The 14891-nt window shown below is 42.9% G+C and overlaps 2 protein-coding genes across 2 annotated transcripts in view; one reads left to right on the top strand and one right to left on the bottom strand.

The window, feature by feature from the left end:
- The window catches only part of rnf13 (ring finger protein 13), a 28714-nt gene extending 19441 nt beyond the window's left edge, over positions 1-9273 (bottom strand). The window contains exons 1-4 of the mRNA XM_076151350.1: positions 9075-9273; positions 6590-6811; positions 6339-6419; positions 1266-1388 (exon numbers count right to left, since the gene is read on the bottom strand). Coding sequence (XP_076007465.1) covers positions 1266-1388; positions 6339-6419; positions 6590-6703 — 318 coding nt within the window. The 5' untranslated portion in view covers positions 6704-6811; positions 9075-9273. The remainder of the gene's footprint in view (positions 1-1265; positions 1389-6338; positions 6420-6589; positions 6812-9074) is intronic.
- A 1370-nt stretch (positions 9274-10643) lies between these two features.
- LOC143001576 (protein ANKUB1-like) lies at positions 10644-14780 on the top strand. Its single transcript, XM_076151226.1, has 6 exons — positions 10644-10733; positions 10955-11098; positions 12992-13208; positions 13330-13444; positions 13621-14508; positions 14693-14780. The coding sequence occupies exons 1-6, from the start codon at positions 10644-10646 to the stop codon at positions 14778-14780; spliced, it is 1542 nt and encodes a 513-aa protein (XP_076007341.1).
- The last annotated feature ends 111 nt before the right edge of the window (positions 14781-14891 follow it).

Raw genomic sequence — 14891 nt, 5'->3', positions numbered from 1 at the left:
GATGGAGGCTTTTATCCTATATGGGGACTACATCTATATCTTTCATTCCCCAAACAAGAACACAGAACTTAAAAAACGCTGCGATGTCCGACCTTTGCCCTTTGGTATTTTGTGGCAGCATTTTAACGAGCGGGCCAATTAGCGATGTGTCTGTTCCGGCTCGTCACACAGAGCAGCATGAGTAACGTTTAATGAAAAGATCACGGATTACAACTTCAAAAGCTCTGTGTCAAATGCACTCACAGAAATATTGAAAGTAGAAGATCAGAAGCTCAATTCGATGGCGATAACACACACACACACACTGTTATCTTTCCCTCATAATGGACACTGCTAATGACCCACCTCACCCAAATACTGAGAGCCAATTCACCTGTTTGTCAAACTAGAGGCAGGTACCTTTGTTATTACAGATAAATATAGATTATAAATCCATTTTCCATTTCTCTATTAATTCTTCCCTCGCACAGAAATCCCCTGAGACTGTAAAAGTGATAGTATAAGCATAAGTTTATCTCATTTAAATCTAATTTCAATGGTTTTGACTGCCTAAGTAGAGATGTAAAAAAATAAATTACACAAAACTGGTCACGAGGAGAGACGAGGCCCTGTAAGACCAGCGGGAGCAAGCAAGCAGGTGTGTGTGGAGACGCTGCCTTTCTGACCCACAACCCAACGCTTCCTGCAGCTGCATGACAGAAAGGTTTTTATGGTGTAAACAGCTGCAGGCCCTCCTAGTTACTGAGTCGGCCTACAACCAGATAGTTAGGGAAGTTTATGATTATATTTGAGGCGCTTTGATTCTTTTCCACCGTTAGAACTCCTCTCACGCACGCAGGTCCTTAGAAGCAAAGGAGAGAAGCAGCACAATACAGCGAAGGCTTCCAAAGGACAGAGAGCTTAAGGAAATACACTTCCTCTTCCTGCTTTTGTGGCCTGGTGAGCGGATCTAAGAGCTTGCGCACAGTAACTCTAAACTCTAAAGTGAATTGCAAAGAGCAGATATCAATGCAATGATGATGACGCTGCTGCTCATACTGTTGATCAGGTACTGTGCTGGCCACTGTTAAAGCACCGGGCCCTCTCTAAGCTCTGTTGACCCAGTGGTCACCTCACACTGCTGGCTGAGTTTGCATGGCGTCCCTGTGTCGTCGTCGTGGGTTTCCTTTGGGTGCTCAGGTTTCCTCTCGCAGTCCAAAGACGTGTAGTTAAGCTCAATTGGAAACTCTACAGACCAACAGTGGTGTGGTGATTAATTACTGTACCTTGATGTCGAAGTTGCAGTCGAAGCGCTTGATGAGGACGATGAAGGCGCCGGTCAGGTTGTCCCTCGGCGGAGGCTCGATGGGCTCGCATGCGTTCTCTGGCCGGGCACCGATCAGGAAGCCCTGCGGGGGACGACACGGTCATAATCAGAGGCCAAGAAGCCTTCATTGGGTTTCATATACTCTCTGATTCGCTTCTCTACAGTCATCAGTGGCAGCCAGAGGCTAATTGTGAATGTAAATGAAATGCATTATCTGTGTGCATGTGTGCTTGGGGGAGTTCAAGGATGCCATTGTGTGTGTGCACTTTCACAGAGTCACAGAGTCTGAGTCACTGCTCCGTGTGTCTCGCAGCTCTCTGCTCCCTCAGAAACAAACCGACTGATGACAGAGAAATGAGACACAACCAGACAAAAACCAGAGAAAGACAGAAAGAGAGAAAACCAAGAGGCTGACAGCGAGAGAGGAGCAGAACAAAAGAAGAGAGTTGAAAGCAGGGAATTGTTCGACAAAGTTGGAGAAATAGTGAAAGACAAATGCAGACAGACTAAAATAGACAGGTGAGAAAATAGCATAGGGGCAGTACACACACATGCTTCAAAGTAACTGATGCTCATATGCAAGAGTGTGTCTGTGTGTGTGTCTTTCTCTCTGCGTTACAGTCACTTACTCTCACATGAACCCAGATACACACACAGTGACAGAGAGAGTGAGAGACAGAGAGAGAGAGCATAGCCAATCGAGTGAAACTGATTTTCTGTGACTATGGACAAGTTTGGTAAGAAAAAAAGTTCCTCAGCCACACTGACGTGACTAAGAGCCCGGCATGGAAAATGACTGAAGCCCACAGTGACAAATCACATTCACTACTGAAGCTGATGGACTGTACCACATCTCCTTAGCAGGGGGACTCTAAGAAGCTCTGCCTGGTTTCAGCATTAAATAGGACTCGACACTATAAAAGGCTCAGTTTAGTTCAGAGACATTCGAGTCTCCACAGCACATCTGGTGTCAGAGTGGGGAAAGACATGAGGAGTCAGCCTCCATCCACCGCCACCACCTCTGGGCGCCTTCACCAGCACAGCCCTGCCTTGCTGGCCAATGACGTCACTGTGCCACTGCCTCAGCAGCCGCCTCACTTTGAAACCAGGGGTCAGAGCGCCCTCTGTTGGACTAAAATGCACACAGCAGCACTGCAGAATGCAGGGGAAAGAGCAGGATGAAAAACAGGAAATATCTAAGGAAGGAGGAGGAATCCTGAAAATCTGCACAGAAAGGATAGAGATCAAAAATGGAAAGTGGTTTGGCTTTGAATGATTTTACTCTGGACTACCATGGCACCATTGCTTCCCTTGCTCTGCAGATTACAGAGCTACAGATGCAAATTGCTGCAGGGATGCAGCTCACAGTGCGTGTGTGTGTGTGTGTGGAGCGACTGAATAAGCCTGAGTGGGTTGACAAAATTGCTTTGGAATAACTCCTGTTGCATTTATAGAGAACGATCATCACAAACAGCTGGAGTGCCATATTCTAAATGATTTTACAATCATCACACTTAATCCGGTCATTAAAAGCCTCCTCATGGGACTAATTTGCAGATTAACCCTTGGTTCTAAGTGGGAACAACAAAGCAAATCACATTTTAATCCAGTCAGATTATAGTTACACATAAAGAGATTAAATTCAACTCGACTGGCAGATTAATTTGTCCCCCGGTTCTCACGCACGAAGTGGACAGGAAGTGCATGAAGAATTTGATGAAAAGCTTGCTAAAAGACCAGTTGATTAATTTCCAATTTCCTATTATCTTTATTAGGCATCTTTTCAGGTTCAAAGGTGGGTGGAGCCATGCTGGGACTCTGTTGGAGGTCTCCAAACTCCATATACAGAATGGGAAGTGTTTGAATGCCATCACAGTACTGAGAGGTCTAATCAGCCAAATCATCCACCAGACTGGGCACAAGAAGTAAAATAACTGCTCTTCTTATCTAAATTAGACTTCCACTCAATCGCATTCAATCCACATTCAACTTCACGTCCCAATGGTCCGTGAGAGTCCACTCGGGTTTGGCCGCTGGTTTTGCATGCTGTGTGGTTCCCTCAGGCAGCGTGGCACCGGAGTGTGTGTGCGAGAGAAGCTGCAGGAAAATGAGGTGAGGGAAGAAACCAGAGGCACTTGCTGCCAAAACAAACCCATCTTGTGTTTGCATTCAGGGAACGACGATGTTGACCAAAAGCGAGGGATTTGTCAGCTCTGCTTTGTGTCTGGGAACGCCACTGAATTACTTGAGCAATTAGACCGGCACTCCTTTTGGGCATAATAACGTGGAAATGACTGTAAGTATGTTGTAAGTAAGTGTTTTAAGAATCCCTTGAACACTTGACTTGCTACTTCATCAATTCTGGACAGGAAATAAGCATTATATGACCATTTGTGGACGTTAATTTGTTGGGTCTTTGTACACAGTGGGCAAAAGTGAGGAGAGAGAGAGTGTGTGCACGTTCAGCAATGCACCACTTCATTCCACCTCACATGTGCACCATGCAAAGTAAACCACAGAGACTTTCCAAAGGAAACGGCAGGCATCTCATCTCAGACTGTGGCTGCAGGCTCAACCTATAATTAGTTGTGGAAGTAAAAGTGGGTACGAGAAATGGGATCAAAACACAAAAAAAAAAGCCTGAGACCAGCGTGTGGTGTTCTGGGTAATTTGCTGTGAAAGAGGAACAGGACTATTTTAAGTTGAGTTCTGAGTCTCAGCCTCAACACTGAGGGCGCTCGCACAACGCCGCACCCAGTCAGCTACAGTGTCTTTGTCCTTTATCTATATTTTTTAACTTTCATGCAGCAACTGTAACCGCTTTATGAATCTTTAATCCATTATTGTTGTATTGTAGCAAACCACTGATGCGACACATTAAAATAATACCCGTACACATTACAATTGAGACATGAGGCCCATAATTGTCCTGTGACTTTAGATTTCAAATGGGCGAGTTCTTAGCTGAGATTAAACAAAGCGTAACAAAGCGTGCAGTGTGGCTGCAGCCGGGCTTGTGCTGGTCAACCTCTGAGGCGGTGAGCCAGCTGTAAAGAGCCCCGGTTGTGTAAGCTAGAACAGGGCCGGCTCTGTCTGCAGACCTGCTCCCTATGGGGGATCCTTCAGAGACACACAGGCCTGTGCCGTCTCGTGATGCCAGAATTCCTCCGGACAACGTACCCATGAAAGACAATGTTTAATGTGACGTAATCTCATACAGTAATGTCAGAAATAAGCAAATCAATGGGTAATCAGGTTTCACTCAAGAGATGTTCAATTATGACAGAGTGGAGATTTACATTTGTCATAATGTCAGCTAAGGAGCAGAGTCATCTTTCTAATGTCAGCTGTTATATTTCAGCATCAGGTGTCACAGGGGTTTCTCCAAATTCCTCATTTCTGGAGTCACATCGCTGAGATTTGTACAATTTGTACTTTCTCACAAAGGTTGTTTCACTTCTGTTCACACTCATGATTTCTCTCAAAAGGTAAGCTTACGAAATTTAAGACTTGCTGTAATTTCGACAATAATTCACATGATAGGTAAACAAAGAGTGAAACAATAGCAGAAGGAAACAACAACAAAGAAACAAAGCCCAGTCTTTACAGTGTAACCACGTACGCCAGCATTCCCTGCGTCGGTTTACCGTTCGTGACTGAAAATATTAAAGTCCTGCTTATTCAAGCAGTGCATCACTGCTGCTGACTCAAACAGCTCTGTGTCTGCTCACTCACTCACACACACAGGCACAGATGCATGCTGGGTAGGTAGAGATTACTTTAAAGTAGAGTGGCACCACATGGGCTCCCTGAACACACCCAGCAGCACACGGGTGAATAAAAAAGGGAAATAAGGCATTAAATATGAATTTTAGACAGAAAGCTGGGGACAGAGATAAGACACAACTCTCTCCCACACACACACACGCGCACACGCACGCACGCACGCACACACACGCACGCACACGCAACATGAGAACTATGAATGTGTGCCATGACCTCTGCTCTTTTACAGGACTGAGGTAATATAGTACTTGCAGCGACATACCTTTAGCATGATCCATAACAGCACAAATACACACACTCACACACACCCACCGCCAATACACCTACTGTGTCTCTAACATACACACAGATAAAAGCTGGTTTGTCTTACTGTACTAGAAATAGATTAAATACATAGATGACTAAAACCTGAACCAAAAATGGATTCGATCTTCATCATCTGACAAAGGTGAAGAATTCTCACAAAGTAATGAATCAACAAAAGCAAACCGGGTTAGACAAATGAAACTATCCACAATTCTGAGGATGTAAACAATCAGGTTACTGTGCTGCACCTGGTTTATCCGAGTGAACACAAACAGAGAAGTAAATGTGTGTGTTTTCGGGTTGATTCCTGTATTTCAGATGCACCACTGATTACACAGAGAGGCTGCAGGCTTGAATCTGTGGTGGGAATGACACCGTGCTCACCTTGACTGAATTAAAAGGAGTTAACGGCCTCCAACTGGTCTAAGCTGTTGTTTTATAAAAACAGAACACTTGGAAAATATGATGAGATGAACTCATGTGTCCTTCCTCTAAAACCACACAATGGTGCCAGTTATTCCGTTGAGTCAGCACAGAGGAGGAGCAGGGTTAGCTCCACTCTGAGCCATTAAAGCTCCGACACGACTGCACTCGGCAATCACATTCTAATTTGTTCAGTCTTTAGAGTAGATAGATAGATAATTAGATACTTTTATTGATCCCAAACTGGTAGATTGTTCAGATATACTGTCTTATGATTGGAAAGAACTAGACACACATGTTCTATTTCCTGAAAAGCCAAACTCCGCTCCCTCTTTTATGACCTTTTATTCTCTCTAATATTGTTTCATGGCTTTAAAAATATCGACTGAGTTGTAAAAATGGAAAAGGTGCAGGTTTGTGGCGAGCGTCGTAAAGAATGGTGTGAAGATTTATAGTGACTTGTCATTAAGTACGACCTCCTCTGGCTCATTAGCCTGTGTGACACATCAGCGCTCACCTTTAAGCCATCGCCGGGCAGCCGATACCCAAACCGTGCAGGCAGGTCGTCAAAGTTCTCCGTTTTGTTGTCGAACGAGTACTGAAAGATGAGAAAACGTGCTTTAGATTTGACATAAAAATATGCAACAAAAACAGGAAACGTTTACTAAAAGAGGTTCTGAATGAGAAGAGAAGGTATAAGTTTGACGTCATTGTTCTTGTGAACGTTTGTTTGTGTGTGTGTGTGTGTGTACGATGTGAATGACTCACAGCGGCGATGTCGGCCTCCACAGGCAACAGATTGAGGAAGGCGAAGAGCTGCACAGTGAAGATGGTGTAGATCTGTGTGGCCGACAGCATCAGCATGCCCAGTGAGAGCAGCATCTTGGCATCCCCTTGGGGCGCACAGCTTATATGCCTCTTGCTCGCTCAGTCACACACACACACAGGCTTACAGTGAAACCCTTTACACACTGCCTGATGCCGTCACACCTAGGAGAGACAAACCACATGACTGCATCATTAAAGTCAACTACAATTCAGCTGTGTATCTTTATCCACTATAATCCTGTCCATGTTCATATACACATACGTTCCGTTTCACGCCATTTCATACAGATCGACACAGAATGCAGGTCTAACATCGGAGCATGAGGTGTGTGAGCTCAGGGCTCAAAGGAGGCCCTTCAATGTGAAACCAGCATGTGATCGGGTCAGGAGAAACTGGCAGCTACGAGCTTGAAATCACAAAGTCACGCTGACGAGCTGAAAAAGCGGGAGAAAGAAATCTGATTTTGAGATTGGTTTGTTTTGTTGTGTGAATATGTGTGAAGTTGAGGAAAGTTCCAAATGAAGGCTTTACATTCTGCAGCTCTGAAGGGCGTCGGTGCCCTTAGTTACTTGACATCTTTGCTTACATTGATCTTAAGCAAATAACACTTCTGTTAAGTGTTAGTAGGACAAGTTGCTGCTAAAAAACGAGTCTGTTTGAAATCAAATAAAGTCATTTGCCATTAAGCACTTCTACTCCTGGGTATCGATGCAGCAGTTGGCAGTGATGAGACGGGATGACTCTGTTTATTTTAAAGGGCGTTCTGCAAATCAATTTTTACACCCCAACACCATCTATTTTCTCTCCTCGGAATTTCTTTCCTAAGCATAAGTCTGGAATACAGGCCAACTACAAGCCACAGCGGGTGGAGGTGAGCAGGGTTGAGCCAGTCAGCCATCATACCCATGTCTTATCACATCATTTCCATTTCACATCATTTCCATGCCCGTATCTTTCATTTAAGTGCAGAGTTGATGGTTTCAATTACTGCCCATAACATTGTGGAGGCAATGTGTACACACATGTACACACACGCACATAGACACACTGCTGACACGTCCTAGTGAAACATTCCATTTCATGTGAAGCACTCCTTAAATGAATTGCGCAATGCAGACAACATTTGAATAGATTTGAAGACCCAGGCATAATCTTTGTGATAGGAAAACTAGGTTGTATTATATAACCCTCTCCATCACTCCTGCTCTACTAATGCCACTGCTGCCGTTTCCCCACCATGCAAACCCGGCGAGACTAAGCACCTACAGCAACAGAGAGGCTACATCCTCATTCCCTCCATCAGACCAGGACATAAATCCCAGATTCTCTCACTGCAGGATCATCACACTTCATTACCATCAGGAGCCATCGCGTTATTGTTAACATTGTGATATAAAGCCTCAATAAACAGTTAAAGTAGCATTTTAAATCAAATTCTAAGCTCCATTTCATGACCCAAACATAGACCGCAGCTATGGTGGGCTACATACAACATAACAAACAATGGCACTAACAGGTCCCCAGAGTTCACAGAGAGGTCCTCACATTTCAAATTCTCACTTCTCCCTCACAGGTTTCACTTCGTACTGATCTACACCTTTGAGGAGCTGCACCATGCAAATGTTTGACCTTTTTAAAGTATTGTTAAGTGCATGGACGTCCTCCTTTACTGCTGCTCTGTATGCATGTATGTATCTGATGGTGCCTCTGTAACAATCAGCCACTCAACTAATCCATGAATTTATATTTCCTAACATATACGTCACGTTGTCATACGATGGAGTCACATTATGAGGCAATAACACTAATCCTATACTAGGATCTCCCGCTGTCGTTGCCAGGAAAACAATATCGGAATTTAGAACACAACATTGAAGGCAACAGGCAAACATATCGAATGATTTCTCATGTAAGGATCTATTGTATCTTCTCATAAGTCTGATTATAGGAGAGAAGTAGTTTATTTTTAAACAGGCTGCTACATCAAACAGGCGTTACTTCATCACAGAAATGGGAATCGAAAGCTGCATCACCCACCGAGCCGACATGATCATGACTAAACTTTTTCCTTGTGACTACATATCGTCTGATCAAATGCAACACGAACTAAGTGAGCGCTATGAAAACAGCAAGGATCACTAAAGAACAACACAGGACATGGAGAACATAACAGCCTCGGGAAATAGCCTTCAACAGCTAAAACCCCATGTTGGTTCAAGCCACAAACCAAGCAATGCCAAGCATCTAAATGTGATTTAATATAAAAGTTGTTCGTCTAAATTGGTCGGTGATTAAGCTTTGTGTCAGGATAGACGTGAAGAAGGCAGGTGTGGTGGAAACCATGTAGGTGTGCAGCTAGAAAACAGAGCGTACTGTACCCGCGATGCTAAGCTAAGCTAAGCTGCCTTTCGTGCTGGCTTTTACCTTCAATTCTGACACGGCTTCTATCTGACGCGGGGCTTTATCTGCTGGTCCGGACATCTCAATGTTCCTCTCAGAAGAAACAAACACGACAGCAGGAATTTCTCACAGAATTCATTCCGTTTGACGGGAAGCTCGGTAGGACTGTCACATTCTAATCCCTCCGCTAGCATTCCTTTCATGTCACAGCGCAAACTTCCGCCACCTGTAGGCCCAACATCTGCTTTCTGATTGGACAGTCTATCTGTCAATCATCTTCTCCCGGAAGAGGATCCAGACGTAAACATATCCACGTGACGACACAAACAAGCTTTTTTTTGGTCACATGAACAGAACAGAGAGTGTTTTTTACAGCTTTGTGACTGCTTTTGACTGTCAGCACGATGTATGATTAACCTGACACAAACACACAAAGCAATAGTACTAGAGTAAGTTGTCATTTTTATCGCCCGAACATCACAAAAGATATGTCATCTTTTAATAATCTTTTTGTAATCTCCAGCGCCCTCTGTATGTATTTGATCCATTTTCTTTTTATGTTGCCTATATTTTCGTGTATTTGTAGTGTTTTTGGTTATGATCAGTGATAAAAAATAACACTGTCATCTTTTTATATGGGTCCGTTTTAGGGCAATTGTGGCAGAGGAAGAAGCAGGACAATTTATTACTACAATTTCTTATTTATTGTCTATTTTTTGAACCCATCCAATATGATCTGGTAGTTAAGTTTCACCAAATGAACAGATGGAGAAATGGAGAGGTTAAATCCTAGACAGCATTAAATTACTGTTACATGAACACATTCATGAACCTGTTCAAACAATAAGGCAGACCACGAAGAGTTAAATGACTTTGAGAAACTGAGTACCTGTGTGCTTCCAGCCATGACTAAACACATAAACTTTAAAAGGTCAAATGCAAATTAGCATTCCACCGTAAAACTTTATAACAGAACCATAAAACTCTATCAAAGGACATTGCACACTGCTGTGACGTCCCCACCATACAATATTGGAGCCAGTGATTAGCTCTTTTGTTGCTCCCTAACTGGCAGAGTGAAGGTCTGACGTAAACACTGTTAGTGGTCGAGGCCATTTTTCACACTGATGTCACATAAAACCCAAACTGAACAGATTTATGATACTGTATGAAGATAATTAGTTTTTAGACTCCATCCTAAAAAGGTTTTCAGCAACATTTTGCCGAAAGCGTCCTCTACATATATTCTTGTATTTTCAATAGATTAGAACAAAATAAAATAGAAGTCTGAGCAGATTCAAGTATCTGAAATACACAACACCTTCAGCATCATAAACATTCTGTTTATTTATAATTTATGAGTTTCTCTTGCTCTCTCTTTCTTGATTTGCAAATTATTGACTCAATGAAATCCTAGTTTTATTAGTTGACCATCCCCCCTTTCCTTCTGAAACCCCACCCAAGTCCTGCCCCACCCCGATCCTCACCCACCCATCCTCCATAACATGACCCTAACACAGACCCCACATACACCCCTCTGTCCGATCAGAGTGTCACAGATGACCCAGGGGGACGGATGGAAGCGTCCTCACCATGAGGGTCTTCATCTGCTTCGAGGGCTCTTTGGAGCTGTTTGACCTCCCTCCAGATCAGACCGTGGGAGCCATTAAGCAGATGGTAAAGGTAAATAATATTGCACTTTTGATACATTTGTTTTGAATACAAGACTGCAAAATACTGGATATAATAAATATATATGTTTTGTAGAATCTTTCTTATTCTACACTTATTCATAATAATCTGCAAACCACATCTAGTGATACTAACCTGGTGTTTTGTATCCTGGTCTGTGCCGTAATCCATCACGGTTCCCTAATTTTCTGTTGCTTGCTTTCCTTTTGTAGGAATATTTCCACGTGCAACTATCTGATGACAATCAGGTCCGGCATTACCTGGAGCTGAGCTGTGCTGGTGCGTCCCTGCAGGACAGCTGGGCGCTGTGTGACGTGGGCATCACAGCTGGCAGTGCCATCCGATGCCTGATAAAGGTAACAGACTTTACAAGGATTTCAAGGTTTAAAGATGTATGTAGTATGTAAAATGTTTTAAATCACTGTGAAGTAGTCACAGCAGTACAGGTTGTATCATGTGCACAGAAAAGCAGGTTGTTTTATGTATGTAAAGAACCTGTTGACACAATCTCATATTCTTCCATTTATTGCAAAATCATTTCAAATCAATGATATACAACACCTTATAAAAGTAAAATGAAATAAATCTTGGGGAAACTCCAGAGTAAATTTATTTCCATATAATGTGGTAAATGTGAAGACTTGTTAATTGAAATTACTGATATCAACTGGCCTTAACCAGTGAGGTCAGACTGCAGAGGTAATTGATTTTTCACAGTCTCACACAATGATGTGAAAAGAGTGAATAAACTCTTTCATTTTCTCAGTTAAGTAATATTCCTTGTTCAGTATTTTTTTCAAAGGTCTGACTAAAGTCACCAAAACCTTTCTAATGTAAATAAATAAATAGGTTCAGTAAGTTTTAAACCATTTTCATGTCACATACTGACGATGAATTACATATTTGCATTAGGCAATAAATGAATACATACAGTACACGCATTAGATACAAATTAAATCAAAAGTATTAATTAGTTAATGTAGTATACAGCTAGGTTTTGATTATATAATTCAAATATAACTACAAAAATAAATATGTTAAGAGAATGTTTGGATTTAACCCCACCGCCAGTGAGGTCAGAGTTCATCTACAACACTGCACTCCTGCCTAAAATTAGAGCACAGTAACACTTAAGCAACCCGGATGTTTTCTGCTTGAGCTTGAATCTGAACCTTTATGATGAAGGACTTAAGATCACCACAAACAATTCACCTCAATCAAAAAAGTCACTCACTTCACTCGGTTACTGTTAAAATTATGGCCTTATAGTGTAAATATTTGTACCTCGGGGTAATGTTGTTAGAATCATTCCTTATAGTTATTGGGAACATGCCAATCATTCGTGTGAATCCCGTGAGAGACAGCTTGGTGGGAAATGAGTTTATGGCTGTCTGCAATCTTTTGTTTATCCTCTGTACTTGGTTTTTACCAGTGGGACACATTCCAGGCTCATCACTAGGCAACCTTGTATAAAAGTGTGTGTGCGTGTGTGTGTGTTTGTGTCCTGTTATAACCAAGTAACAGGCACTCATGATAATACTCATAGTAATGCCCAAACTAATTGTAGTCATCAATTGTCTTGACAGTATTTGATAAAGATATATATACTTTCAGTTGAAAACCATTGTGCTTTTGTTCAAATCTATGCTCGACCAAAGCATCTCTCTCTCTCTTTCTTAAAGTAACTTAAATTTTGGATTTAGATTCTTAATTATTGTCTCAGAAGTCCAGTCTCACAGCGACCAAATTCTCTTACTTCTCTGTTATATTGGGGATGCCTTCATTCTTTAATGTTAAAATTTTAACCACAGGGGGGCAGCAAAGTCCAAGTTTATGCCACTGATGGTGGAAACGTTCAGTTTTGTTGTGGCTGCACAACAATAAATCTAAACTGTTCCCTGTTGTGTAAACCATGTTCAAACTAAGTTAAAGTAATGCTATATAAATTCTAAAGTAACAGCGTTGAACATTTTGTGTCCAATCACAATATGGTCACAAATAACAGTGTAAAAAAAATGCAATAAAGTGAACCAAAGACTCACATGTGCACTGGTTCATGTTTCTTTGTCTAAGATCTTACTGTTGATGGTTTTGGCTGATGCAGGCTTCAAATTTCTGTGTCAGCGCCCCTTTATTACCTTACATAAACACTTTGTCTTGACCTTGTGACTTGTTTTTTTGGCTTGTCTCAATAAAATTATGGACCTTCAATAAAGGAGCTGTTATCCCTTTCTAATGATTTTTTTCAGACTGAACGAAAGCCTGTGATCAGTGTCTTCAACGCTGTGACAGGAGAGACCATACCGATCATGGGGAGTGTGTTTCTTCTGCGCATGTCCGTGTCCAGACTGAAGACTATAGTGTCTGTGCAGAGCGGCCTCCCCATCAGTGCCTTCAGACTGAGCACCTCCTCTGGGGTGCAACTGTACGACTGCAACAGACTGCATGACTATGACATCAAAGTGGGTATGATGGCTAATACTGAGTAAAGAATTCAATTAAAGTGAAGTAAAACTGACATAAAGATACTATAAATTTACGTAGAAATGCGTAAAAGCTTAGTATGTGGTGTTTCTTTCCATTATAGGCACAATTCTCCGTCTGGATACGTGGGATGGGTGGGTGGAGTTCCTTCAAGGTTGCTTTTCTGGCCACAAATTGACAGTGCAGAGCCACTTATTGGAAGAGAAGTCAGTAATGAGGTCAGAAACGAGACAAAACATCAAACAGAACCCCTTTGTTGTGCAGCTATGTTTATATATCATCATCTTTCAGTTAACATACTCCATGCTGTGGGAACCGACTACTGCGTAATCTTATTCAAAACAATCTTAACCACTAACATTGCTTCATGTGAATCTGTATCCTGCTGTTCCAGGTTTCAGCTGCGGGTAGCGCTCTACATCACTGCTTTTGCCGGTCACTTAGACCTTGCAGGCTGGTTGCTGGAGAGGGGAGTGCGAACTGTGGAGCCTGTGGGTGTCCATCCGTACCGCCAGTGGTGCCACCAATCTGCCCACCAAGACACCAGGAAGTGTCCCATCCATGTGGCAGCAGAGAACAATCAGCTCCTCATCCTCAAACTCTTCGTCGCCAAGAACCTTTCCTCCTTGGCTTGTCGGGATCCCGGAGGTCGTGACCCTTTGAAGATTGCCATTCAGCATGGTCACAGGGATTGCGTGACCTATCTCGCCAACAAGCTCTGCGCTGTGATATCACTGCCCAATATTTCTCTGCCCATGCGTATTTACCTCCAAATAAAACACTGGGCAGGTTTGGGGCAGAGCAAGGCAGCCACCCAAAGATGCTACTTTTCCAGCGCTCCATTGAAAGACTGTGTGGGAGATACAATGCTGGTAGACGGCTTCACAAAGCCAAAGATGTCTTCCAAATCCAGGAAATCTAAGACCAAGCCAAGCAGAGTCATCAGAGGCACAGCTTTGCAACCATTACCTTCCTACAGCAACTCACCTTGGGACTCCCGTCTACCACACAAAGGGCCTTCACTGCAGTTACCCAGCCTTGGTTCCACTAACTCTGACAATGAAGCAAAGCAGAAGAAGCGTAAACAAAGTGTCAAATGCAAAGGGGGTGGCCGACTTGATGCAATCAAAGAAGAAGATAGCAGCCAATGCAGCAGCAGGGTTCTACTGCCTCCACTGAGTCCAAACTCATCACACGTTGTTACCGCCTCTGTGGAGTCCTTCTCTCGTCAGTCTGGAAGAACCCCCAGAGAAAATGCTGTGTACTGTATGACCATAGCCAGGTCTCTACACCACGTTACATGCTACACATACATGTGGACACACTCAGATTGTACTAGGTCTCTCGTTCTGTCCAAAGCTACAGAGTTGATTAATGGGATCATTTTGGGTCGACCTGTACCACACTGGCATTAACCACAGGTCATGATCTGCTACTTGGTCTAATCCCTGTTTCTATTTGTGCAGTACTTTCACTGAGAGACCTTGGCAGAAGCAGCTGAACATAGCACGGACACTGATCAGGAAGAGGATCCAGACGCAGACCAGGGCTTGAGAAACCCTGATTGACGTGGATGGCGCCAAAAGACAAATGAGATTCAACAAAGTTTGCATTTCAGGCTAAGTGTGTCAGCCAAAGGTTTCAGCCCTCTATACTGACCTTTAT

The sequence above is a fragment of the Genypterus blacodes genome, unplaced genomic scaffold (assembly GCF_046128005.1).
Source record: "Genypterus blacodes isolate CSIRO-AG114 ecotype Tasmania unplaced genomic scaffold, CSIRO-AGI_Gbla_v1 ptg000054l_1, whole genome shotgun sequence".
Taxonomy (NCBI): Eukaryota; Metazoa; Chordata; class Actinopteri; order Ophidiiformes; family Ophidiidae; genus Genypterus; species Genypterus blacodes.
Note: the sequence above shows the minus strand (reverse complement) of the source record. Positions and strands in the feature narration are given on the sequence as shown.

Bases quoted from the DNA above. Each gene is read 5' to 3' on its own strand.
- LOC143001576 (XM_076151226.1), top strand. From the start codon at position 10,644: ATGAGGGTCTTCATCTGCTTCGAGGGCTCTTTGGAGCTGTTTGACCTC. The intron at 11,099-12,991 runs GTAACAGACTTT...GATTTTTTTCAG, and splicing joins CCATCCGATGCCTGATAAAG to ACTGAACGAAAGCCTGTGAT. The intron at 13,209-13,329 runs GTATGATGGCTA...TTTCCATTATAG, and splicing joins TGACTATGACATCAAAGTGG to GCACAATTCTCCGTCTGGAT.